Source organism: Lupinus angustifolius, chromosome LG01, assembly GCF_001865875.1.
Source record: "Lupinus angustifolius cultivar Tanjil chromosome LG01, LupAngTanjil_v1.0, whole genome shotgun sequence".
NCBI lineage: Eukaryota > Viridiplantae > Streptophyta > Magnoliopsida > Fabales > Fabaceae > Lupinus > Lupinus angustifolius.
Genome location: NC_032009.1, coordinates 3,364,049 through 3,392,005, shown reverse-complemented (window position 1 = coordinate 3,392,005; position 27,957 = coordinate 3,364,049). Strand labels below are relative to the sequence as shown.

The following is a 27,957-nucleotide window of genomic DNA, read 5'->3' as shown; positions in this document are numbered from 1 at the left end:
CCCACTTAGACTTAGTAGAAGTTCATATTTTTGTCTTGTATATAGTTATGGGGTGGGAGGGAGCATTCCCTAGCATACTGCAGATTAAATGACAAAAACTGGTATCAAAAGAAGCCAGAGTCACTAAAAATGACATGACCACCTAATTTGAAGATAAAGAAAGCATAAGAGTTTCCTCGACCAAACGACAACACTCAGTTAAATGGTTCTAAACACAATCAACACTGACCCACCATGGCCACCACCACATACAGGCCACAATAAGTTCTCATTTTGGATTACTTTTGGCAAATGCGTGAAATTTTACTGAGGGATGTGGGGACCAGCCTAAACACACTTTCATAGTTAGGGGTGCTTCATTTATAGTGTGGAATTTGGATACTCAAAATGGGAAAACGACAAGCAAGAATGACTGTGAGTTTGTGACCATGAATAGTCGAAACTTAAACTTGTTACAATATTTCTAATCCAAATTCCATTTCTGACCCAAAATAAAACATACAAGGATGTGGCAAAGGAATCTATATCATTTTTTACATTCAAATATTAGTATGTTAATATTTTATGGTGGATGAGATTTGAATCCTCAACTTTCTTTATCACTTTCCTCTCTAAGCACCCTCCACCGTGATCACTTCATCACACTATGAGTCCACCAGAATATGTGTCATTTTTTAGAAATGATAATTCTAATTATCAATTATGGGATCATCACTCACATCAAAATTTGAGATAGCACATCCTCTGTTCCCAATTTTGACTATATACCACCGTCCGATCCTAACGAGAGAATTAACGTACCTGAACCGTATACGCTTAAGATCGTTCCCGCCACGTGGAAGCGACACCAACGTGATCAAAACGCCAGGTTCCACTTGCGCCACCCACTCCTTCGGTTCGTTCTCTTCCACGAACAGAACCACCGGCTCCCTCCGCTGTTCACTGCCGGAGTTCGGTGTTCCTTCCCCGCTCGATATCCCCTTCAGTCTTGCCTCCATTTCCTTCCCCCATGTTCTCGTCGAGCTCGAACTCCCTGTTCTCCCGTACGACCGACCGAACCGTTCCGACTCCACGTCCGATTCGGTGTTGCTACTTATTCCACCACCGTGCGCCGGTGGCCCCGTGCAAGTCGCGCAGTACTTGTACGCACCCGATGCTTTCAACGCCATATCCTTTATCTAAAATCAAATTCCAACAACTTAAAAAAAAGCTAAATCAAAACCAGAATGAAGAGATTTTCAAATTCTAGTATTACCTGAGAAGCGAGGGATTTGACGCCATGGTTTTTGGCGGCATTTCCACTGGAATCGTCAGGCTGACTCACTGAGTCATTTCCTAGTTTCTTAGGACGAGTTATGCACATAAGCATTTTCAGTTTTCACAATCAAATCGCTAATATCTGCAAAATAATTTAAAAACGGAAATGAGACTTCAGATTCGAATGTGTGTACGAAATTCAAAAAGTGGATAACTAAATTGAAATTAAAACAAAGTGAATATATGCTACTATGTCATGTATAATTAGTTGTGGTTGATTAGAAAAATAATCAATTATTAACTTTTTAGCTTAAAAATATTTTTTCAATCAATCATAGACTTGTGGTATATACAGTAACACAATTTGTGTGGGACAACAGATCTCGTCCAGTGAATAGTGTAAGAACAGAATGCCCAGTTGCACCTGAAAGCTGAAACTATATTAATTGTTGATAAGGTCATGTAAAAAAAAAGAGGTATCGCAATGCACAACGTCAATTAGGAAATCAGAGCACTCTTTTTTAAAATGAATGGTTGAAGTAAAATAAAAATGGCACCGTTGAGTTGGAGTTAATGGTGTGAGAAGAGAGAGTATGGGTTGCAGTGTTACTGTGGATTGGCACATTTTCGAGGTTGCTGTGTTTTCAAGTTTTGCATCTTTGTTTTGTTTGCCCGGTATTCAAGGAACTTAGTAATCAAACTTTGGGCTCTTATTTATTGATAGCGCTTTTATGTACGGCTACAATTAATTTTTAAACCCTGAGATTTAAGTTTCTGATTCCTGTAGTTTATCTGTTTTTTAATTAGAGGATAATGTTATGTTGGCAACATGATATAATCATATAGCTTATCACCTGATATCACTATAAGTGGCCTTTTATTTAGATTTTTTATTTTTTTTAAAATGTTCTCATAAATAAGGCACACAGATATCAATGAAATTGTCATAATTCTTGACTCTCACTCCCATAGTCCAAGGAATTAAGGGTGAGTAGGACCCGACCTTACCCACTCATTTGGCACAGCCCGATCATAATCGGGTCCGAATGGGCCAGGTCTGATTGGGTCTAGGTTCAGGTTCAAAAAATAGACCCAACTAATATTAAGGTCGGGTGGAGACCATACATGATCTGGCTCGTACCGTCTCATGGTCACTCGCTCATCATGTTTGTATGTGTTTCTACTCAAATGTGTATAAAGTAATGATACCCTTTTGATTGAAAGTATTATTTATTCTTTAATTTTTCCATAATATATACATTGATTAGTGATATATATACATATATCATTTTATATCTCAAACTACATATTCATAATAATAAATAATACTGAGAAGTCTTTATCTAAAATGAGTATACGTTATACTTAATCGGGTCAAGGGTCGAGTTTAAAAGATGACTCAATCGCTATTTAGGGTCGAGTTAGCTTCAGGTCTATGGCCGAGTTTAAAAAAGTGATCCGACCAATATTTATAGTCGGATAAAGACAAACTTTAACCCGACTCAACCCGATACATGCTCCCCCATACTAGGAATTCATCATCTAAGCACCACCAATAAATGAAACAATAGAAAGAATAATACTCATATGCCTTCTCTCATGTTGTCTTCATTAAGTTTGATGGGCATTCGAGTTAACGAAAACAATCATGAGAGAAAGCATAGTAATATTATCCTTTCTATTGTTTCATTTATTGGTGGTACTTAGAAGATAGATTCCTAGGACTATGGGAGAGAGACAATAGTTAGGACAATTTCATTGATATTTGTGTACCTTATTTATGATGACATTTTTAAGAAAATAAAAGGCCACATGTCACTATATAATTGGTAACAAGAGACAAGTTATATCTTGTTGCCACAATATATATTATCCTCAAAAAATTATGTATTTTCTTTCCATTCTTTATTATTAGAGTGTGTATGTATTATAAAAATTTATATTATGATTATTACACTATTCACCATATATTTGAGTTTTATTGTTTTTGAAAAGTAAATAACGATTAAATATCAATGGTGAATTATATAATGACAATGTATAAAATAAATTAATAAACTGTCTATGCATAAATTTTTTTCTTATTGTTATTTATTTTTATACCATATGTATTGTTCAAAAAGTGTAATTTATATGTAGTGACATTATATATATATAAGTATTTATCATTAATTTGTTTTATGGATTTAATATGTATTGTATATATTGATCGTGTAAATGTTTTTTATATTGTTAGCAAATATCCACCATGGTTTATTAACTATCATTGACTCTCAAACAAAAAGTAATAAAAAATCAATGGTGAATGATGTGCTGACAGTGTAAAATTTTTTACACCATCGATGCATAAATTTTAAACTCTTATTTTATTTTCTGAAGAGTCAATGATTATTAATATTAGCGTGTCGACAGACACGAATCGACCCGCATTTTTACTTTTTAGTATTGAATATTTAATTTTTGTATATTTCATTTTAGAGAATTCTACATTATATTATAGTTTTTGATAAAAAATATAAAAGTGAGTTGTGATATTATTAAAAAACATTGGTAAATTGATATATTTAGTGAATGTAATTTCTCTAACCTCCATTTATATTTTTATTGTATAGAAAAATATTATAATTATTATTATTTATAAGGGTAAAATATATAAGTGAAAATTACGAAATGTATGTAGTTATAACATGTTTTGACTTTATATATAGTATAGATATTAATGAATGACGGATAATGATTTACCATATTTATATAACTCATAAGTGTGTTTTTTTCTCTCTCGTTTTCTAGCCTCCAAAATTTGTATCATATTACTTCTCTTTAATATTAAAGGTCTATAAAATCAAACAAGTATTTTCTAAGATCTACTTAATATTAAAAGTTGTTGAAAATCTTCATTCATCTATGAACGTCATGAGAAGTGTGCATTAATGTGTATGTATTATGTGTTTTGACGCATCTTCTTGCATGAGGATTTCTTCAAGTAATCTAAAACAAATGATTATAGTGATAGTTATTTATATTATATTGGATTATTAATTAGTTTAAAATTATTTAAATTTTGTACAATAATCAACTATTATAAATTCAACTTTCATAATTAAAACATATATAAAATTAATTAATTAATTAGGTAGGAGTTAGATAGAGTTTCTTGTATTATCTATATATAATAAGATAGACAATTTTTTTTTATAATTTCACTAAATACAATGTAATTCATTGGATCAATAAAATATATATTATTTTGTTATTATTTGATTTCTAATAACAGATGCGGGAAGGTGAATTTGCAAAACACAATCATGTTATCAAGTCAAGGCAACCTAAAGTATTTTACTTCACAAACAAGATGATGATAGCTAAAACAGAAAAATGATCTGTCACACAAGTAAGTATATGATTATAATTTAATCAAAACACAAAGATAAAACATCACTTAAGCATGCTAGAAATAAAACATTTACATACTCATTCTGTTATAAAATAATGATTAAGTGGATGTCATAAGATAATTGATATTTACTCCAATTGATTGTATTTGATTCCTTAATTAGTCTACAACATATCGAGAGAAACACGTAACAGGCATGGACTCCCTCTTATTATAAAAAAAGACATACAAATATGATGGCCAAAATGTATTTTCACTATTATTTATTAGCGTGTTGACAGACATTACCGTGTCTGTCAACCCACTTTCCTATTGTTTGTAATATGTATTTTACATATTAAGTCGTATTAGATATTGTAATTTACAGTTAAATATATATTCATTTGAGGTAATTGTTCAATCTTAAAGAAATGATACATATACAATTGTGTTCATCAAGAATAGAGTCTTGATATCTTCACTTAATTTTATTTTCTAGTGTGTTGACATGTACTACTGTGTCCGTCAACCCGCTTTCATATTGTTTGTAATGTGTAGTCTGGATGTTTTAAATATCAAATATTCTCATACTCTTTACTCAATTGCATACATTGTGACCAATGCAATATATTTCATGCATTCCTATTTTTTAATTTAATGGATATACATTGTGACCAATGCAATAGATTTACTCAATAGATTTTAATTAATTAGATAAAAAATCACTTTCACATGTATAATACACATTACAAACGATAGGAAATTGGGTTGACAGAGCCGGTAGTGTCTGTTAACAGGCTAGAAAATAAAATTAAGTGAAGATGTCAATACTCTATTCTTGATGAACACAATTGTATATGTATCATTTCTTTAACATTAAACAATTACCTCAAACGAATATATAACTTGATATGTAAAATACACATTACAAACAATAGGAAAGCGGATTGACAGTCACGGTAGTGCCTGTCAACACGCTAGTAAAGATAAAATTAGAAGTTATAAAATGAAATTAGAAGTTATAAAATAAAATTAGAAAGTTATTGCATATACAATTGTGTTCATCAAGAATATAGTCTTGATATCTTCACTTAATTTTATTTTCTAGCGTGTTGACAGGTACTACTGTGTCTATCAATCCGCTTTCATATTGTTTGTAATGTGTTTATTTTAGAAGTTATAAAATATGAAATAAATGTTTAGTAGTATAAGTATATATAAAGATGAAAGTATAACTTATACAATAAAATTAGAAGTTATAAAATATGAAATAGGAAAACCCAAAATAACTTCATGAAAGTTAGGTTAGGTTTTTCCTTTATTAAGTAGTATAGATATGCAACTTATAGTTAATATATTTGAGGTGGTTATATAGGATTATATGGTTTTTTTAAATTAAAATTTTGAAGGGCAAAATAGGAATATATAAATTATGTCATGGTGGTGGTTACACCATGTTTTGGCTTTATATATAGTATAGAAGTATAGATATATGATTATTTTCAAGTAGTTATTAGAAAATAAAAATTTCAAGAGTGATAACCTTAGGGCATTATGGATTCATTCTTATTAAATATTTGATAAAAACCATTTGAGGATTAAAAGTAGGAATGACAATGGGCGCGGACAAACATAGGTAATGTTTTATCGTTCTCAAACCTACAATATTTGCAGGTATCTGTGTGAGTAGTGAGTATTTTTTTTTTGGTTTTTCATACATGTACAACTTGAACCAACGCCCGTTGTTGAGTAGTGAGTATTTAAAGGTACTAAATGAATTTTTTATTTTAATTATATATTTATATGTTTTGTAGTAACCAATATGTAAAAATAATTACTATATATATAATACGATAAATTTATGATTATAGTCAAATAAATGTAATTTATTATAAAATAATAACAAAGTATATGATATATAATATTTTAAAGTAATAATAAAAAGTATTAATATGTATAAAAATTTAATTAAAAACTAAATTTGTAAATTTATTGTGTGTATCATAAAGTAAAACGTAAGTTAACAATAATCAAGTATTAATTGGAATTCTGTAATTATACTTATCACATTTATCCTATAACCTGAATTAGACAAAACAAGGTTATAAACAAGCTTTTCGTTCATTTTACTAATCTGGTCATCCACTTTTCATTCAATTTTTAAACACATTTTTCATGGTTAGGCCATACATCATATTTGAAAAGAGTTAAATTTAAATCTACAAAAAGTGGGATGAGATCTAGTAAAATAAAGAATATATTAAAAAAGTGGTTCAAAAAATTCTTTTTAACAATCAGTTGTAAAACTTTTGTTAGTTTGTGTATTACTATTTTTTTGGGTATATGTATTACTATTTATTTAATATTATTGATAATTAAACTTTTAATTCACATAGATTATTTTCTTTTGTAGATTAATTATTTAAAAAAACCTTAAAACTAATGATGTAAGGTGCATAAGTAAAATTTCAAAAATTCTATTCTCAGAATGTATCATTTATTGAGAGAAACAGACGTATAATTAGGAAAAGATTAATTTCTTAGATAAGAGATACAAAAAATTATTAAAAAATAATTGTGACTGTTGTTGATACATGCTCGAATCTACTAGAGCCTTTTTGGTAAGCAGTTGGAGGCAACAACTAGAAAGAAAACCTTTTCCCTCAAAAAAAGTCAGATTGTGTCACCACTCATTTCTTTACCGTTGATAGCCACGTGTCCCCAATGTGAAACAACATTCAACACTATCACCCACCCTAAAACAATACGACCAACACCACCACCACCACCATTCCTCGGCGGCGATTATTCCTCTCCGCTCATCCACGGTTAGGGTTCCGTCAAAGCCTCTGAATCATTAATTAATTTCAATTAGACCCTCGCTCATACTGCATTTATGAACTTCGCGAAAATTCATAGCATTTAATTTAAAAGCTTCGTTTTCCAATATTTTATTTTCTCCCACACCTTTCTGTGATTCTTTCGCGAAATACGATGTCGTTTTTACGTCGCAGAAAGGCACCTGTGAATCCCACACCACCGGGTTCAGATCACGACGAGGAGAAGAAGGAGAAGAAGAAAGAGAAAGTTAAGGTGAAGAGTGAAAAAACGAAGAAATGGTCGTGTGTTGATAATTGTTGTTGGTTCGTTGGATTCATATGTTCGGTTTGGTGGTTTTTGCTATTTTTGTATAATGCAATGCCGGCGTCGTTTCCTCAGTATGTGGCGGAGGCGATTTCCGGAGGGCCGTCACCGGACCCTCCGGGCGTGAAATTAAGGAAGGAGGGGTTAACAGCGAACCATCCGGTGGTTTTCGTCCCCGGTATTGTCACCGGTGGGTTGGAACTTTGGGAGGGTCGTCAGTGTGCAGATGGATTGTTCAGGAAAAGATTGTGGGGTGGCACCTTTGGAGAATTGTATAAAAGGTACTTTTTTGGGTTCAATTATGGATATGCTGTTGATTACATAGTTATATATGGATTTGAATGTGTTTGAGTGTTGTGGTTGAATTTCATTATGAGAAAAAATCAGGAGAGATGAGTAAATGGTAGTTTCCATAATGGGAAATGCTATATTAAAATTTGGTCTTTCTTGATCATGAAGTAAGCAAGAGGCATTTGCTACAAGAGATAAATTCGCGGGTTGTTAAATGAATTCAGTTAAATACCAAATTTTACTGTGTTGAATGCAGCTGACATGGTACCAAGTACCAACCATCATATTTTAATTCTTGACCAGAACATTTAATCCAAGACATATTTGTAGCCCTTGAGAATAACTTTCAGTCTGCAGTTACATGTTTGTTATGTTAGAATGACGTTGTTTTGGGCTCGGCGGTCATTTAGGATTGTACTTTTCTTTTATAATATTGTAAATACTAATATGTTCACCATTGAAAATAAGGCAAGCTTCTATTTGTTATAGAAGTCGATTTTGTCAATAGTTGGCAGTCTTGGGAATCTCATTCAAATCTTTCAACACTCAAAGCCTTTCCAACATTTACTTTGCTGTGTATTTCACTGACCTTTTTGACCTCATGCCAAATTATACGTCCAGCAAATTCCTTTGCTCTATTGTTGTTTAATGTCTCTAATAGATTTTATATATAATGATATATTATGGTTGTTTCTTTTAACTTCTGCAGACCGTTATGCTGGATTGATCACATGTCTCTAGATAATGAAACAGGACTAGACCGTCCAGGCATTAGAGTTAGGCCTGTATCTGGACTTGTAGCTGCTGATTATTTTGCACCTGGTTATTTTGTCTGGGCTGTTCTAATTGCTAATTTAGCTCGCATTGGATATGAAGAGAAAAACATGTATATGGCTGCATATGATTGGAGAATAGCATTTCAGAATACAGAGGTACTTCAGAGTTCAATATATTTTCGCATTCAATTTCAGCTGATAGAATTATTTATGAAGTCTTATGATTTTCTGCACTTCCCTGCACTTTGATTGTTGTATTCATTTATGCTAAACCCTTGACGGGCCTTTCATTTGCTGCTTCATTTGATCAGGTCAGAGATCGAACTTTGAGCAGGATAAAAAATAATATAGAACTCATGGTGGCTACGAATGGTGGTAAAAAGGTGGTTGTTATTCCACATTCAATGGGTGTCCTTTACTTTCTGCATTTTATGAAATGGGTTGAAGCACCAACACCGATGGGTGGAGGGGGTGGGTCAGATTGGTGTGCCAAGCATATTAAAGCAGTGATGAACATTGGTGGACCTTTTCTTGGTGTTCCAAAATCTGTCTCTGGACTTTTCTCTATAGAAGCCAGGGATATCGCTATTGCCAGGTTTTTTGTTTTATCTTCTATTTGAATGCTTGGTCCTATGTATGTTTCTTATTCCTTGTTAACCAAAAATGAAATCTATTTCTCTCTTAAGAAATAGGTTTTGGATGATGTTTCACACGTTCAAATTATATAAAAGGGCGGCCTATTGCATGAGACTCCCTCCTAATTTGAATGGATGATGTTTTCACACATTCAAGTTATATATCTATAGGACATGCTTGTGTGATTTCTACTTTCCCTTTTGCAAGAAAGTGTTTTTTAAATGTCTCTATTCTGTTTCCACTTGAAATATTTCAATTTTTGATCTATATCCTTTGTGAGAAGTCATTTATCTGTAAATTTTATGCAAATATGTTAACCAGTCCCAACTATTTCTGAAGTTGTCTTACCTTGATATACATAGTAATTATTTTTCGTGTTATTTAATGCTGGCGCAAAATCTTCTGTAATTTTGATTAATGATATGTATAAGTACAAACCATTTTAACCGCGAATACATAAAATATACGAATAATGTCCTTATTCACGAATATCTATTTTGTATGCAGGGCTTTCGCACCAGGTTTTCTGGACAAGGATGTTTTTGGTCTTCAAACTTTACAGCATCTGATGCGGATGACCCGGACATGGGATTCAACTATGTCAATGATACCAAAAGGTGGGGATACTATATGGGGTGGCCTTGATTGGTCACCTGAAGGATACTATAACTGTAGTGCAAAGAAGCTCAAGATCAATGATACTTACAGAGCATCTCAGAATGACAAAGAGAATCTCGAGTTCATGAAAAATGTGAATTATGGGAGACTCATTTCATTTGGGAAAGATGTAGCTGAGTTACATTCCTCCAAGCTTGAGAGATTGGATTTTAGGGTAATGTTCTTGTTATATACATTTAGTATTTTGTTTATAATCTGTTTTCTTGTTTTTATGTTCAAAAGATATAGTATCTGCAATCAATCTGCACATGTAGACATAGAATAAGCAATATCCTGACTATGTATCAGTAACTTGTGTATCAATTTTCAAGCTTATACAACTTTTCATCATTTACTGTTTTCTAATTTCTAAATTATTTTCTCATATCTACAATAAGCTGACCATCAATATGCCCTCAAGTTGGTTTGAAACTTTTCCTCTTTATAATTGCATTAACCAATGGAAATTTCTCTGAATCTTTCTGCCAATATTCTCAAACTCTGGATACTAACCACTTGCAGTTGCCATTAGTTATTTTTCTGATTGGCGTTGTTATGAGTTTCATGTATTGTGTTTCTTGTTGTAATTAACAGGGTGCTCTTAAGGGTAGGAACCTTGCAAACACATCTACCTGTGATGTGTGGACAGAGTACCGTGAAATGGGTATTGAGGGAATCAAAGCTGTTACAGATCACAAAACTTACACAGCTGATTCAGTTTTGGATCTGCTCCATTTTGTTGCTCCCAAGTTGATGAAGCGTGGAGGTGCTCATTTTTCTTATGGGATTGCTGACAATTTGGATGATGAGAAATACAAGCATTACAAATATTGGTCTAACCCCTTAGAAACAACGTGAGACTCTCTGCTTTGATTTTGTTCTTTGGGTCAATTCCTTATAAAAGATGGAACTCAACACTTTGCTATTTATTTTTCATTCATCAAAAGCCTTTGTGAACATTTTGTATAAGCTACAAAAAACAAGCTCACCATTTGTAACACTTAGTTGCTATGTAATCATTTTATTACCTGGATTGATGGCACTAATGATTGTTGCTTTTGCTATGGTCTATAATGGCCTATCCCGCTATGGTTGAAAAGTGATTGTTTCTCTTATTTCTGCTTGTGGTTTGAGCTATTATTTATTTTCTATCTTGCTGCTTCAGATTACCAAAAGCTCCAGATATGGAGATTTACTCTATGTATGGGGTTGGGATCCCTACCGAAAGAGCCTATGTCTACAAGTTCAATCCTCATTCAGAATGCAACATTCCTTTCCAGATTGACACATCAGCAGATGGTGGAAATGATTCATGTCTAAAGGGTGGAGTTTATTCTGTTGACGGTGATGAAACTATTCCTGTTTTAAGTGCTGGTTTCATGTGCGCGAAGGCTTGGCGGGGGAAAACCCGCTTTAATCCTTCAGGAATCCGTACATACAATAGGGAGTACGATCATGCCCCACCAGCTAATCTTCTAGAAGGCAGGGGAACCCAGAGTGGTGCCCATGTTGATATATTGGGGAACTTTGCATTAATTGAAGATGTTATACGAGTAGCAGCAGGAGCATCTGGTGAGGACTTGGGTGGAGATAGAGTACACTCTGATATTTTCAAATGGTCTGAAAAGATCAATTTAAAGCTCTAGATTCACATGGTAAGTCACTCCTCGGTCTTGCATTAATTATGCGCTTCAGCTGAAGTATAACATAACTTTGTCAACTCCTAAGTCCTATCTTAAGTGAAATGATTCAGATGTTAGAATCAGGAAAATACTGTGATGCTTCAGATATTTCATTTACAAAATTTATGTCCCATTTTATGTGGTTCGATTACTAATTAGAACTAACCAAGCATTCAACATTTTAAACTTTTTTATGCGCTGGTCAATCCCTACCAGTATATAGATAAAAGTTTGACTGTGAATTCTTATAAAAGGAGAGTCAATATTTCAGCTGTAACCAGTGCTGTTGGCCATTTGGCCTATTAACTTGTTATTAGTGGTTTCATAAGACTAACTTCTGGATCCCTGCTATTTGTACATGTTTCAACTGCTATTTTTTTTACTAGATCATTTCATTATTTCAGCATGAGATCATATCCTATTTGCTTCAATCATGGTGCTCTATAAGATAGAACTGATGGTTTGAGCTGTGGAGCTGATAGAGTAGTGGTGGTGACTGCAGCGGCTTTCTTTTCACCCAGCTTGTATGCTTAGAATTTCATCGTTATGGGGAAGTGCTTATTCTGTTTACAAGTCCCTTCCCCCAAAAAAGAAAAGAAATGATACCAAACTTAGTACTAGGTGCATGCTTCATGCTTGAGAAAGTTTTGTTTTTTCCTTAATTTATTTGATTATAGGTTGAGTTTGACATAACAGTAAGTTGTTGCTTAAGGACGATGACTTTACGAGTTTAAATTCTGGAAATTACCTAACTGCTTGAGGGGATAAGGTTATGTATATTTACGCTCCTAAAATCCCACTAAGTAGGAGCTCCTTTTGGACCAAGTCATCCTTTAATTTATTTGATTATTGTCAAGTTTACCAGTGTCTAGTAAGTTCAGTTTGTAACTTAATTTATCTTATCAGCGGCTCTGTCAATAGAATTTTGAAAAGATTATGAGCTCAAGATGTAACATACCATGTGAGTAATACTGTTTGGTAGACCAAGTTATACAAAACATGCATAATTTCAATGCTGTTTGGTTTGGTTTGGTTGACTGTTTTTGTAAGAGAAACATATATATATATAATGACAGTGTAATATTTTTTTACACTATCACTGTATCATCTACTATTTATTTTCAATTATTTTTTGACTTTTCAACAAAAATATTCCATCAATGATGCACTTGTATAAATTTTTACTTGCACAGATATTATACTCTTTTGTAATGCACCAGGATATGTAGTTGTGAGTAATGTGGGAGTTTGCACAGATATTATACTCTTTTGTAATGCACCAGGATATGTAATTGTGAGTAATGTGGGAGTTAGATCCATTTTTAATGGAGTAAATTAGACTGACACATCTTGAGTTTTAATGAATTATACAAATTACCCATCACTTTTCTATACTTACATAAACCTTCTTAATTTTTATACTTTCATTACACTAATTACTCTTGTATGAGAAATAAGTATAATCTTTTAAACAAATAATGTGATAAATGCAATTAAGTTAAATAAAACATCATATATGGTGGAAACAAGTCCAAATAATATACAAATTAATATATTTTTATTATTTTTTGGTTATAAAATTCATCAACAATTCTAAGGAGATATTATTTAAATCGTTCTTATACTATATTGTAATGAGTTAAAAATAATAAAGAAATATTTGACTTATATATTATTTTGGACTTGTCTCCGCAATATACCAATATTTTGTTTAGCTAAATTATATTTATCACATTTTTTTGTTTAAAATATTACACTTATTTTCGTCTAGAAGTGGTCAGTATAATGAATAAAAAAATTAAGGAGGTTTGTGTATGTGTAAAAAAGTGAGTAATGATTTATATAATTTCACTAAAACTCAGGGTGTAAGTGTATTTACTCATTTTAATATTATTTAGAATCTATAGTTTGGAGTTCGAATTTTCGAATATATTTGTGAAGTTAAAATAATGAAATGACACAAATTATTATTTCAATACTTCTTGCACATTCAGTCTAAAAGCAGCGTAACTAATTGCAATAACTAATCCGATACAAAGGTGGATCTAATTATTTATGTATCATGCAAATCGAGCAAGATGGTTTTATCACACTTTCCATTGACCCATAAACATGATCTGGCCTTGGTCATTTCTACGATCTCTTCCATATGCTATGAATTTATTATCAAGCAACATCCATCAAGTGCAACTTAACCATCATCAAGGCTATTATTCCATTTTCAAGTAACAACATTTTATCACCCTTAATTTATTAATCATCATTGACTGTCAAACAAAAGTAATACAAATCAATGGTGAACGATGCACTGACAGTATAAAAAACTTTACACTATCAGTGCACATATTTTAAACTAAAATATTTTATTTCTCATATAATATAAAGTATCTACTCTTCCCATTGATGGAACACAATGCAAAAACAGAGAAGGTAGAAGTTGGTTTAGAGAGGAAGAAAGAAACGACAGTTAGAAGTAGAAAGAAAATATGCAGAATCAATGTGTGAGAAATAGAGAAGAGATTATGCAGAAAAAGGGAATTCAATCTTATTCATCACTTAACAGATTTTTGAAATACTACTACTTTTAACATCCCCATAATTCGAAAATTTCAGTAATAACAACAGAAATGGCAATAAGATTCAACCAATCTCAGCAACTTGTACACCAATCTTCCTTCTTAGTTCCTTAAACCTCTCTATCTTGAGAGGCTTGGTCATGATGTCAGCTAATTGAAGCTCACTTTTGCAGTGAGAGAGCTTCAATTTTTCCTCTGCAACCTGCTGTCTAAGGTAGTGATACCTTGTCAAAATGTGTTTGCTTCTTCCATGTGAGACCGGATTCCTTGCCAAATCAATTGCTGACTTATTGTCTATCAACAACTCCACCTTGTCTTCAATGTCAATGTTTAGTTCCATTAGCAGAGCAGAGAGCCATATTGCTTGGCAAGCAGTGGCACAAGCAGCAATATACTCGGCTTCACAAGTTGATAGTGCCACAACCTTTTGCTTTTGAGAGCACCATGACACTAGAGCACCTGCTACCATGAATATGTATCCCATGGTGCTTTTTCTGTCCATCAAGTCCCCACACCAATCCGAGTCAGAGTAGGCCAAGAGTTTTGAGCTAATCTTGTCACTTTGATGATGGAAGTTAATGCCAAAAGTAAGAGTTCCTTTCAGGTATCTCAAGATTCTCTTTGCTGCTAACATATAGGAATGCCTTGGATCACACATAAACCTGCTGATCAGTCCAACACTGTAGCAAATCTCTGGTCTTGTATGGCAGATATATCTCAAACTGCCAACCATTTGTCTGAACAGTGGTGCATTTGCAGCTTCTTCATGTTCACCCTTGTCTAGTTTGAGGTTTATTTCAGCTGGAGTTTCAGTGGAATTGCAGTTGAGCATGTTGAATTTTGTAAGGATCTCAAGAACATACTTCTTTTGATGCATGAATAAGCCATGTTTAGTGTGTTGAAATTCCAAGCCAAGGAAGTATGCTAGTCTTCCTAAGTCAGTCATTTCAAATTCACTTTTGAGACTCCTTTTTAATTCTTCAATTCCCTGTTGATTGCTTCCTGTGATCAACAAATCATCCACATACAAACATATGAACAGGGTATCACAATTCTGGTTTAGTGACTTGATGTAGCCACCATACTCGACTTCACACTTCTAAAAGCCATAGCTAGACAAGAATCTGTCAATTCTCTTGTTCCATGCCTTTGGGGCTTGCCTTAAGCCATAGAGTGCTTTCTTTAGCTTAAGCACTTTATTCTCATTTCCTTTGCTGATGAAGCCTGGTGGCTGAGATACATAGACTAATTCCTTCAAAGGACCATTTAAGAATGCAGATTTAACATCCAGTTGCCAAAGACTCCATCTGTTCCAGCTAGCTATTGCAAGGATGAGTCTTATGGTTTCCAATCTTGCCACTAGTGCAAACACCTCTGAGAACTCTATCCATTCCTTTTGCATAAAACCTTTGGCAACTAGTCTTGCTTTGTGTTTAGCTATGGTGCCATCTGGTTTTAGTTTCACCTTGAAGATCCATTTGGCTGTGATTGGCTTCTTCTTAGGTGGTAATTCTGCCAATTCCCAATTATCATTCTTCTCTATGGACTTGATTTCTTCAAGCATGGCTGCTCTCCAAGTGCTACTATTTACTGCTTCTTCATAACTGATTGGTTCAGTATCAACATACAGTGCCATGTGTTGAACAACGTCACCTTCCTGACTCACCAAGTTATCTGAATTTAGTACATAGTCTGATAGCCAAGAAGGAGGATTCCTTGTCCTTGTTGCTTTAGTGTTTGCTTGCCGAGTGTATGTAGGAGTGTCTCTTCTCAGTTCAGGTGTCTCATCATCATTCTCCCATTCTATATGTAGTTTTGCCAAAGGGTCAGAGTTCTTGTCTAACTCATTAACTGATCTTGCTTCATCAAACTGAACATCCCTGCTAAACACTACTTGCTTGGTTTCAGGACTATACAACTTATAGGATCCTGTGTTGTTGTAGCCAAGGAAGATCATTGCTTCACCTTTATCATCCAGCTTCGTTATCCTTTGATCTGGTATGTGTCTATAGCAGATTGAGCCAAATATCTTCATGTGTCTCACTGTTGGTTTAGTTCCTGACCATGCTTCCTTAGGGACTACATTTTCTAGCCTCTTGGTAGGACATCTGTTGAGTATATATGTAGCTGTTGAGGCTGCCTCTCCCCAAAATTCATTTGAGAGTTCTTTGCTTCTCAACATGCTTCTGACCATATTCATTATGGTCATGTTTCTTCTTTCTGCAATCTCATTATGTTGGGGTGTGTAGGGGGCTGTCACCTCATGCATAATGCCTTGTTCACTGCAGAATTTTCTGAATTCTCCTGAGTTGAACTCCCCTCCACCATCTGTCCTTAGGATTTTTAGGCTCTTTCCTGATTGTTTTTCTGCTTGAGCCTTGAAAAGTTTGAACACTGAGAAGGTCTCACTTTTTTTTTCATTAAGAACAGCCAAATCCTTCTACTTAGCTCATCCACAAATGTGATGAAGTATCTGCTCCCTCCCAATGATGGTGTGTCAAGAGGTCCACACACATCAGAGTATACCACCTGCAGAAGTTCCTTGGCTCTTAATGGTATATATTTGCTGAATGAAGACCTTGGTTGTTTGCTTATCACACAACTGTCACACATCTTCTTAGGATGCTGGATTAGAGGTAACCCTGCAACCATGTTTTGTGAGTTCAATCTACTCAAGTCTCTGAAGTTTAGATGTCCATACCTCATATGCCATAGCCATGAGTCTTCTGCTAAGGACAGAGCAGACAAGCATTGAGATTCAATAGTTGCTAGGCTTATCTGAAATGTTCTGTTTGGAACCATTGATGCTCTCATTACGAGCTTCTTCTTCTGATCATAGACTTCTAGTGATCCATCAATTAGGCCCATAGAGAAGCCCTTTTCAAGTAGTTGCCCCATGCTAATCAGGTTGCTTTTCATGTTTGGCACATAGAGCACATATGTTATTATAGCATGCTTACCATCTTTTCTGTTTATCAACACATCACTAGTGCCTTCAGCTTGGATCATTCTGTTATCAACAAATCTAACATTGCTCTTCTTCCTTTCATCATAATTCACTAGCCATTCTCTATGTCCTGTCATATGACTTGAACACCCTGAGTCTATGTACCACACATCATTGTTCTTGTTTACTTGGTTTGTAATCATCATGAGCAATAAGGGTTGTTCTTCACTTTCAGTTGTTTCTTCTTTGACCATATGAGCTTCTGTGTGAGACTTGCCTCCATCATTGTTTGATCCGAGAAAGACCCTGCATTCATTTGAGAAATGTCCAGTTCTATTGCAGTTGAAACACCTTATTCTTTTCCTATCAACTAATCTTCTGCCACCTCTCCATTGACTCAAGTTTCCTATTCTTTCTGAGTCTTGTGTTCCATGACCAGATTTGTCATGATCCTTCTGCTGGAAATTTTTATGATTTCCTCCTCTGAAATCTCTTCTTGCACCCCTGCTTCAAAATCCATTCCTTCCATTCAAGCTTCTTCTATCTGTGAGTTGAGCTTGTAGTGCTTGATCAACTGGTCTCTCATTGGACCTCTCAATGAGTCTTTGCTCATGTGCTTCAAGGGATCCTTGTAGATCTTGTACCTTCATCTCTTCAATCTTCTTTGATTCCTCAATTGCTACAACAATGTGATCAAATCTTGGTGTCAATGTTCTTAGGATCTTCTTAATTATAGATTGGTCACTGATTTTCTCTTTACATGCCTTCATCGCATTAGTATGTGTGATCACTTTGTTGAAGAATTGTGCTACTCTCTCATTGGATTCCATATGCATCAATTCATATTGGCGTCTAAGTGTTTGCAATCTCACTTTCTTCAACTGTTCTGCCCCATGGTTGCAAGCTTCAAGGATCAACCAAGCTTCTTTTGAGTTTTCTGCACCAGAAATTTTCTCGAAATGTGCTTCATCCACACATTGATGCAGTAGGAACATTGCCTTGCAATCCTTCTTCTTGTTCTCCTTGTGCATTCTTCTTTGTTCTTCTGTTCCTCCTTCAATGAGGGGTTGGAATCCCTGCTCAACTATCTCATCAACTTTTTGATACCCCATTAATGCCTTCATTTGTACTCTCCATTTGTTCCAATTCTTGCCAACAAGAATTGGCAAATTTGCTGGGAAGTTGCCACTGCTTTGTCCCATACTAATTCACTATTCTTTGTGTTCTTGTTTTCTTCAACCTAGCTCTTGATACCAAAGTTGTTGGAACACAAAATGCAAAAACAAAGAAGGTAGAAGTTGGTTTAGAGAGGAAGAAAGAAATGACAGTTAGAAGCAGTGTTGTTAAAACCGTACCGGTTATCAAACCGGTCAGGGTACTGGTATAGTGGTACAGTGGTTCAGTAATTAAACCGCATGCCGGTTAAACCGGACATACCTACTTATATTTATATATATATATATATATATAAACCTATTACAAAAAAAAATTCCAAATAGGTAGCTCAAATTTATAATCAATATTTATAATGTACTCAAAATTCACTTAAATAAACAACTTTAAGTCTTTAACAAATTCAAAGTCTAAATTAAAAAAACATATATCAATCCAAAAGTATCACTTAACAACCGCAAAATATAAATAAATGACATAAGTTCACAACTCACTCTACAAAACAAATAAATTTAGAGTTTTAACATTTAACACCAATGAGTCAAAGTTGTCTCATATGAATATTATACTTTTCTACTTAATCCTATCTTCAGACAGTACTCCAAGATTACACAAATATCACGTTAGAAACCAAAATGTGTAATCTAAATATGTCTTGGAAGTATGTGCCTTGAAGGGTTGAAGAATGGTTGGAAAGTTGGCTCACCTTGTAATGGATTTTTAAGTTTTTAAGTTTTTTTTAAAAAAAAAAATATGTGTATAAACCGGCCGGTTTAGTAAATACCGACCGGTTCACCGGTTTTGACCGGTTTTTGACCAGTTTTGACCGGTTTTGATACTTGGCCGGTTCAACACTTGTACCGTACCGGTTAGGGGCCCGGTTCACCGGTTTTCTGGTTGAACCGGCCGGTACGATACGGTTTTAATAACTATGGTTAGAAGCAGAAAGAAAATATGCAGAATCAATGTGTGAGAAATAGAGAAGAGATTATGCAGAAAAAGGGAATTCAATCTTATTCATCACTTGATCAAGTATTACTTGTTGCTATTTATAGTAAGCTAGGAAGTAACTAACTTCACATATTTTTGAAATACTACTACTTTTAACACTCATCACATTATTTTTTTAGAGTGTAATATTTATACATAGTTATTATATTATCTACTATTAATTTATATTATTTTTTCTGTAAAAGACAATGATAATTAAAATACATAGAGGAATAATAATTTGATAGTATATAAAACTTTTAGATTATCAATGTTTCAAGTTTTTTCTATTGTTGTTATTGTCCTCATAATTGAACATCTTCATCAGGTTCCTCACTCAATATTCTTGTTGTCCTGTGAACTCAAAAACAATAAATTCATTGTCTACGGGGAGCGTGTTATACAAAATCTGCTTAACAGATTTACTAAATAAAATTGATTGAAGAGTGGTGCTTTATCTAGAAGACCTTAGTATGTTATTGTGGATTTTCTCTCCAAAGTGTTATGCACACTGTTTTATTAACGATGATTGCTGAAGTAATATTAATCATTATTTTTCTCCACACCACTGCATTCATTCCCTTTATACAACACATTTATTACTAATTTACTCCTTCCCCTCTTCCTCATACTCATGATTTTAATAATTGAAAGTAGATATAATGCAATAAAAATAATCATCCCATGAATGATTACCATATCCACAAACTATTTGGTTTTTCTCTGGGAAAAAGACTTGCTTTATGCTTTTCCTTCACTCTTACTACCATTATCAACCTTCACTTTAACTTCATTCTCTTTTCTCTTCACTTTGTTATTGCATTTTGCACTGTTGAAAGTGAAAGAGTGTGAAAAAAGGTGTAGTAGAAACAGTGATGGATGGCGGAACACACTATAATCCTCGCACTGTAGAACAAGTTTTCAAAGACTTCAAAGGACGTAGAACTGCTATCATCAAAGCCCTCACCACTGGTTTATTTCTTCCACACACTCTTTCTCACTCTCACACTCAATTTCGTTCTTCCATATTCTCTACACTCTCACTTTTAGGGTTTTATACTTAATTACCTCTTTTTATACACTATAATTGAACTATTCTTTCTTCCTTTTTTTTCGCAGATGTGGAAGAATTTTTCCATCAATGTGATCCTGGTTAGGGTTTTTATCTTTGCTCTCTCCTCCATTTTCTTCTCTGTTTTTTTTTTGGTTTTTAATTTACTACTAAGCTTCTTTTCTTTGCATAATATGATAGTATATAATATGGTAATTAATCATTATTTTATGCACTAGGCTCAGGACCTTGTCTTTTATAAACAATTTGGTTTGATTTTTTTCCTTCATGTTTGCTATGCTTAAGTTATTGTAATATTCTAAATGTTGTGCAGATTTAGAATACGTTAATACAAGTGAACTACATTGCAATAATATTAATCATATGTTGAGGCTGTATGTGTTTAACCGTTTTCTTTTTTGTACATATTTATTTATCCGTTTAAGTCAAACAAGCTTTGACTTCAAACCTTATGTTTTGTAAAACAAGTTTGTTTCCTTTTCCTTCACTTTTCTCTCTGTTTGCTATGCCCAAAGCCTTCAATTGTTACATTATCTCATAAACGATGTGCACTACATTTTGTATTGGTGTGTTGATGCTTTATTTGTTTAAACATTGTTTGTGCATCAGAAAAGGATAATCTTTGTCTGTATGGGCTCCCCACTGAACAATGGGAAGTTAATTTACCTGCGGAAGAAGTTCCTCCCGAACTTCCCGAGCCTGCGTTGGGCATAAACTTTGCCAGGGATGGGATGCAAGAAAAGGACTGGTTGTCTTTGGTTGCTGTTCACAGTGATGCTTGGTTACTTGCTGTGGCTTTCTATTTCGGGGAAAGATTTGGTTTTGATAGAGCGGACAGGTATAAACTCTCTTTTCAATTTCTAATCCTTTTATTGTCTTGTGCTTCACAAATTGTTTTCTAGGTTGGATGTGAACATGTTTTGGATGCCTGCAATTTTCATTCTCATGAACTTATTCCCTATTATTTGGCAATGCTGTTTTGATTTAGTCAATAGAAAACATTACAATATGTCAGCTTTTTCCTAGGTTCCTTGGTCATTGTTTGGTATGGTTTCCTGGCCTCTGAACAAATAGCAAACAAGTTGGATGGAATACTAAACTTATGTGATACAATAAAGCTGGATTGTATTGGTAGCCATGAATTTGGAGGGTTTCCTAGTTGAACGAAGCACATGCTTACTTGTGTTTAATTATGTCAAATCACTGCATGACTGGAAAGCTTCTTACTTTTACAATCAAAGTTTTTTATTTTATTACAACCAACTTTCATTATACCAAGTTTGAAACTCAGTTTTGCAGACATGTCAATTTACCCCTCCAAAACAGCATTCGCCTATAATAAATGTCCCTATTCCCAAACTTGGTCCACTCAAAGCAAAAGGTGGATTGTAGGACATTTGTTGGTAGATTTATACTTGTGATTTATATCCTGGTATATGATAAAGTCCAATTCTCTCTGCAGGAAACGCCTGTTCACCATGGTTAATGATCTACCTACAACTTTTGAGGTTGTGACTGGAACTGCCAAGAAACAAAGTATCGAAAAATCATCCATTTCGAACATCACTGGCAACAGAACGAAGTCTGGTTCAAAAGGGGTAAAAATTCATTTTATGCTCACTCTTTGTGCATATTACTTTCTCTTCTCTATTTGATTTTAATTTGTCATAACATGATTGTTCTATTATAAGATGGGTGTACTCTAGTAAACCATCAACAGTACCTTGTCACTATTTTCTGTATTTTATTACATATATACTTTTCCCCATCATTTTTTTTTTAATATACTTAAAACATGCTTTATCTAAGTTACCACCAATTTTGACTAGGATTGTGCTTCTGCTTACTTATTCGTTTATTTCCTTCTTAACACACATTTCTACATAATACATTACTGTTTCCTCCTCCTCCTCCTTCATGCTTTATATGTAGAATTTGCTTGAGCCTTGAACTAAGTGACTACATATTGCTGAACAGAGTTGTTAATGCAGCATAACAAGTTGAAATGCTGCTTACTTGTCACTTATTTCCTTCTTAAAATCTCACTTCTGCATTGTTGTTTCTTTATTGGAACAAAATAGCAAGGATCTGAATCAGGGAAGTATTCAAAGGTAGCAGAGGAGGAAGATGATGGGTTAGTTGAAGAATACGAGGGGTTAGTAGAAGAAGACGAGGAGCATGGGGAGACCTTGTGTGGAGCATGTGGGGAAAACTATGCATCTGATGAGTTTTGGATTTGTTGTGACATATGTGAGAAGTGGTTCCATGGTAAATGTGTGAAGATCACTCCTGCCAGGGCTGATCACATCAGGCAGTATAAGTGTCCGTCGTGCAGCAATAAGAGAGCACGGCCATATCATTGGGTGGGTTAGTTGTTTATCAAGCCGGACTTCTAACTAGTTAGTGGCTTAGGCTTTCTTTGCCATGCCATGTTGGTTTGGCATTTGTATTCAATACATTGGTCATGTGAATTTCTTATTTGGATATGTTAAATATTTGATAGCTGCCAGGTTCTGAACTTGTCTCAAACCTTCATCCTGTACTGGCTGAGATATCCATGTTCTTAGTATTTGAGCATATTTGTTTGTGCAGAAGGCTTCATTTGTGCTCACATTTTTTCTCTCAGGTTTGTTACTTATTACATTGGATTGATCAAATTTATAATCTGCCTCATGTTGTAGCATCCACTGTAGCTTTAAAATTTGAATAACAACCAATCAATCCATTTTGTTTTTATTAAAAATGTCACGCTTATGTAGTTATGTTTCCACCATTCTGAATTCATGACACAAGGATGAGAATCATCAGGTTTTTATGCTTTCAGATAAATAATAATAAAAATTATAGTTTTAAAAAAATGTTCACATTTATAAATAGAGTTGATTATGGGATACAAAAATCTTTGATCAAAAAGCTTCAGCACAATTCTCTCACAATTGAGTTGTGAAAGATGCAACGTAATACTGTTTTTTAGGGGGGTATTTTAAAAAAAAAATATTGACTATTTAATACCGATTAATTTGTTTTTTAAAAACAACTAACCAATTAGCATTATATTCAAATCTTCATATTATAATTAAAAACTGAATTTATGTTTGAGAATAGTTATAAAAATTTATTGTTTGCTCAATTTTAAAAAATTGCATTAATTTTTATTACTTTCATTTCAGAAATCCCATTTCTTGTGAAAAATGTTGCACCTTTAAAACATAAATATCCAAGTCACAACTATGAGGTAGGTGTATTTATCTCTACCTTTACAAGGGAAGAAGCTAGTGCTATAGCATTAAAATATCAAATTTATGCATTATACATACACCCTGTATTTATACACGACACCTGTGTTTATTTAATCATTAAATCCGTTAGACCTTGTTCCTTCCATGAGATATCTTCCAAGCTTTGATGTCTTCATAACATTAATCTATGCAAGTCAAAGATGAATGACAAAAAATAAATCTATAACAACACGGAACTTTAACTATAGTGATATCTCTATATATATTTTTTGTACAAACTATAGTAACATAGTAACTAGGGACATTGGTACATAATATTTGTTTTTTATTTTCTTAAAGCATGCGTGTTCGTCTTATTTTATTACAGAACATGATGATGGACGTATTTAAAATAATCAAACCATATAAAATAATAAATTATTAACCTGAATGTTCCAATGCCTAAGCACTTTCCAGTTATGAAGAACAAGATTTCCGTGTTATGATTAACTTGCATTCATCTTTCAAAAAAAGTGTTTAGTAAAAATGTCAGATGAAGAAGAACATGCAGCACCAAATGCTGAATCTCCTCCAAAGATTGCAAAACAAAGATTTCGAGATAGATCTAAGGTACCCTTTTTTTTATATAATATTATTTGATAATGATAATAATGGTATTGATTTCCATGCATAGTATAAGGTGACATGATTATGATTCTATAATGTTTTTTTTCTTCCTGTTTTGATTTTGGGTCTGAAATGAAATGAAGGAGATGCTGTCAAAACAAGCTGTGCAAACCAAACAAATGCTTTCAAAACATGCTGTTAAGATCGCCAAACAAGCTGAAGAACACGAAAGATTCATCAACAAGGTGGTTCTTTTCCTTTTTCTTATTCTAATTTTAGTTAAAGAAATGATTTTTGTGTGTGTTGAAATGATAAATATATCAAATACTGAAGAAGCTTCAAATGTTAATAATTGTTGTATAAAAATGTTCAGGTGACACATCTTTTGGGGGTCCTTGGCTTTGGTGGGTTTTGCTTTCTTTTGGGGGCAAGTAAGTTAATAACTCTCACTGTTTCAATGTATTCAAATTCAGTTTTTTCTTTATTGATTTTCCATTAATATTTTTTCTACCAGGACCCCAAGACATTCCCTATGTATATTGTTTGTTCTTTGTCATCTTTGTCCCTCTTCGTTGGATATACTATAGGTTTAAGAAATGGCATTACTACCTACTGGTAAGCAAACATATAATTTTGTTTGTGAAATACACTTTACGTGGTCACTTAGCCAAAAATCGGGACGCGACAACAATCGGGGCACGACATACACATAATGAATTAAAATCAAGCTTATATCTGTTTCTGGGGTGTGTTGGAGTTTCACTTGCACTAGTTTTGTGATCTCAGTGCTAAGAAACTATTACATGTCATAGAGCAACTATAACTGCATGCTCCAAGAAGATCTTCACTATTCATATGCACATAAAGTGAGGCACACCAACTTAAAAATTTTGGTGGAAATTTCCTGGAGTATGCATTCATTGCTGCTCTAATCTCTAAGACATTGTTATAAATTCTTTGCCTAGATGCATTTTGTGATAAGAGACCACAACAAATTATTTGTAAATGTCAAAACCAGAGGTAAAAACAGCTAAATGTTCTGTTAAAGAATGCATTTTTAAGGTATTAGGCATCTATTTACTATTTAACAAAATATGTAAACTTAGACAGAGGAGAGGTCCATTCATTGAGTATTTTTTGTATAACCAAGGGTATCCTCTCACCTATCGGAAAGGTGGATGCCCCTCCCAACAAGTGTCGCTTTCAGTAATCGAACCTTTGACCTTGGGCCTAGTACAATACATGAGGATCTAGTGAGACCTTACATCACTAGACCAATGCATTGTTGGTCGGGTCCATTGAGTATGAACATGTCACAGCTATTCCCAATAACTGAGATGAATGATTAGTTGCATTCTAAATGTTTGCCTTTCATTTAGAAAGACAAGTTTTTATAACATGAGTCTAATTGGTGGGAACTTTCATATCAGGAAACTCTATAGTAAAGAAGAGGGATTTGTCAATATAAATTGTGTCCCAATGCCGTTACTAATGAAAATCATTAAAACTGTGTCTCAGTATTCCCATTAATCACTATCATTGGATCGAACTATTAATACTTTATGAATTACCTCTATATATACATAAGCAATGGAAGTATGGTATTACTTGATTATTTGTGTGTTTCAGGACTTTTGCTATTATGCCAATACAATCTTCTTGGTTGATCTTCTTTTTTATCCAAGGAATGAAAAGCTTTTCTTGATTTGCTTTTCTTTTGCTGAGGTAACAACATTGTCCCTGGTAATATGACCCCTTATCAAAAGAATGGTTCATTTCTTGACTTTGAGACTTATTCAAGTGCTACTGCAGGGGCCATTGGCATGGGCTTTGATTGTTTGGCGTTGCAGCTTGGTTTTCAGTTCCCTTGACAAAATTGTCAGTGTTCTTATCCATCTTTTCCCTGGTAAATTAGACTTTCATTTTCGCAGTTTTTTTCCAGCAAATATTTAGGCTTATACAACGATAATTGTTGACTTTTTGCCTTCGGTGGCCGAATAATAGGTGTATCTGTTTTTAACCGGAAAAATATGCTGGGTCTATGTTGTATGCATTGTGCACATCGTGTACAAGTTTCTATGAGATGATAATTTGAAATGGAATATTTCTGGTTAAAAATATTCTTGAAGTTTTTTGTTCAAGTTTGATTATCTAGATGATGTTTTTATTCAAGTTGTGGAGCAATGAGTGCCTTGTTTTCATCAACCAGTTTTCTGTGTCTAGATCCTCTCGTTACTCGTTAGAACTTAAAGAAGGGAGTTTAAAAGTAAAAATACTGTGCAAAAGCAGCATCATAGATATGGAGGTTGCAATCTTTGGTTTGGGGTTGAGGGGCATTCATAGTTCAACCTCTGTTTGTTTAGTGATGATAGAAATGGACATTCCTCTTCAGAAACCTCGAAGTTTGACAACGTTTATCTGAATATCGCATAGAGTAACTCGACATTCTTAAAATTCATGGGGGAAATAATAATAGTTCAGATCCTACAATAATGTTGTGAATTCTACATAGATATCACATTGTCAGAGATATGCCAACTTTATACTTTCTTATTGTATCAATTTTGGTTTTATTAAGCCTATGACACAATAGTTCTTTTCAGGATTGGTTTTCTTCACCATTCGGTGGTGGAATCCTGCAACCTTAGAAGCCATGGATCCACATGAAACAGCTCGAAGAGCTACATGGCCTTATATACAAGATAAATTCTATCTCTGGACATGGCTGTTTCTGGTACCCTTAGTAGCTTATACTCTTTGGCAGGTCCTATACTTCCTCATTGTCAACGTCTTACGTCGACAACGGCTTCTAAGAGATCCTGAAGTCATGACTTCGTACAGGTAAACAATGAACATTACCCCTTTCTGAATTAGACTTCTTTCTCTAAGTTCATATATATATGATTACCACTATATGAGTGCTATAGTTAAAAATCAAAATTTTAGGCTAGACCCGTCTTTCGCCTTTCTCTTTGTTTCACAGGGAACTCTCGAAAAAAGCTCAGAAGTCGAACAATATATGGTGGCGATTGAGCGGGTTGCTTGGTGATCAAAATCGTATGTTAATGTACATTTTTCTTCAAGGGGTATTTACAGTGGCAACCATGGCACTGACTGTCCCCATATTCTTATCATATGAGTTGCATGTTGTTTTCCAAATACTCAAAGTTTCTGCCTCAGTATGGAATGGAGGAAGCTTTCTGTTAGAAGTAATGCCTAAACAAGCAATTCTCAAGGAGAAAAGGAAATCAGAGCTGCAACCTGTTCAAGATCAATCATCAACATTGATGCAAAATGGTAGCAAGTTCAACAGTTCTGTTGGGACTTCTGAGTCCTGATTTAACTAGTTATGCATGTGTTTTGTGGAAGTTGTAGCTGTATTAGTTTTACTGATCCATGGTTTTGCAATACAAAATTATTTGGGTTAACACCAATGGTTATTTAACCTTTTCTTTTTCTCATTTCACCTGCATTTCTGTAATTGGTTGCTTTCTAGATTGTACAACAAAGTGTATATATATATATATATATATATATA

At 33.9% G+C, this 27,957-nt stretch overlaps 5 protein-coding genes across 7 annotated transcripts in view; 3 read left to right on the top strand and 2 right to left on the bottom strand.

Annotated features, from left to right (window-relative positions):
* The window catches only part of LOC109329647 (protein Brevis radix-like 4), a 6,439-nt gene extending 5,070 nt beyond the window's left edge, over window positions 1-1,369 (bottom strand). The window contains exons 1-2 of the mRNA XM_019563778.1: window positions 1,256-1,369; window positions 802-1,178 (exon numbers count right to left, since the gene is read on the bottom strand). Coding sequence (XP_019419323.1) covers window positions 802-1,178; window positions 1,256-1,369 — 491 coding nt within the window. The remainder of the gene's footprint in view (window positions 1-801; window positions 1,179-1,255) is intronic.
* Window positions 7,236-14,584, top strand: LOC109347629 (phospholipid:diacylglycerol acyltransferase 1-like). Of its 3 annotated transcripts, none has more exons than XM_019587587.1 (7): window positions 7,236-8,055; window positions 8,775-8,997; window positions 9,153-9,436; window positions 9,985-10,309; window positions 10,729-10,988; window positions 11,300-11,789; window positions 14,574-14,584. In XM_019587587.1, the coding sequence occupies exons 1-6, from the start codon at window positions 7,625-7,627 to the stop codon at window positions 11,778-11,780; spliced, it is 2,004 nt and encodes a 667-aa protein (XP_019443132.1). In that variant the 5' UTR covers window positions 7,236-7,624; the 3' UTR covers window positions 11,781-11,789; window positions 14,574-14,584. The 3 variants fall into 3 exon arrangements, with proteins under 3 accessions (XP_019443132.1, XP_019443125.1, XP_019443117.1); XM_019587580.1 differs by lacking the exon at window positions 14,574-14,584 and adding an exon at window positions 12,184-12,777; XM_019587572.1 differs by lacking the exon at window positions 14,574-14,584 and adding an exon at window positions 12,221-12,768 and having other exon boundaries at window positions 7,238-8,055.
* On the bottom strand, window positions 17,849-18,541 carry LOC109326544. The gene has a single exon (XM_019559612.1). It carries the CDS (start codon window positions 18,539-18,541, stop codon window positions 17,849-17,851), a length of 693 nt encoding a protein of 230 aa, XP_019415157.1.
* Window positions 20,207-23,183, top strand: LOC109347613 (PHD finger protein ALFIN-LIKE 4-like). Its single transcript, XM_019587548.1, has 5 exons — window positions 20,207-20,474; window positions 20,622-20,654; window positions 21,184-21,412; window positions 22,037-22,172; window positions 22,656-23,183. Exons 1-5 carry the CDS (start codon window positions 20,378-20,380, stop codon window positions 22,944-22,946), a joined length of 786 nt encoding a protein of 261 aa, XP_019443093.1. The 5' UTR covers window positions 20,207-20,377; the 3' UTR covers window positions 22,947-23,183.
* LOC109347621 (uncharacterized membrane protein C776.05-like) lies at window positions 24,192-27,909 on the top strand. The gene is made up of 8 exons (XM_019587560.1): window positions 24,192-24,422; window positions 24,563-24,664; window positions 24,793-24,850; window positions 24,934-25,034; window positions 26,049-26,144; window positions 26,232-26,325; window positions 27,023-27,260; window positions 27,403-27,909. Exons 1-8 carry the CDS (start codon window positions 24,339-24,341, stop codon window positions 27,755-27,757), a joined length of 1,128 nt encoding a protein of 375 aa, XP_019443105.1. The 5' UTR covers window positions 24,192-24,338; the 3' UTR covers window positions 27,758-27,909.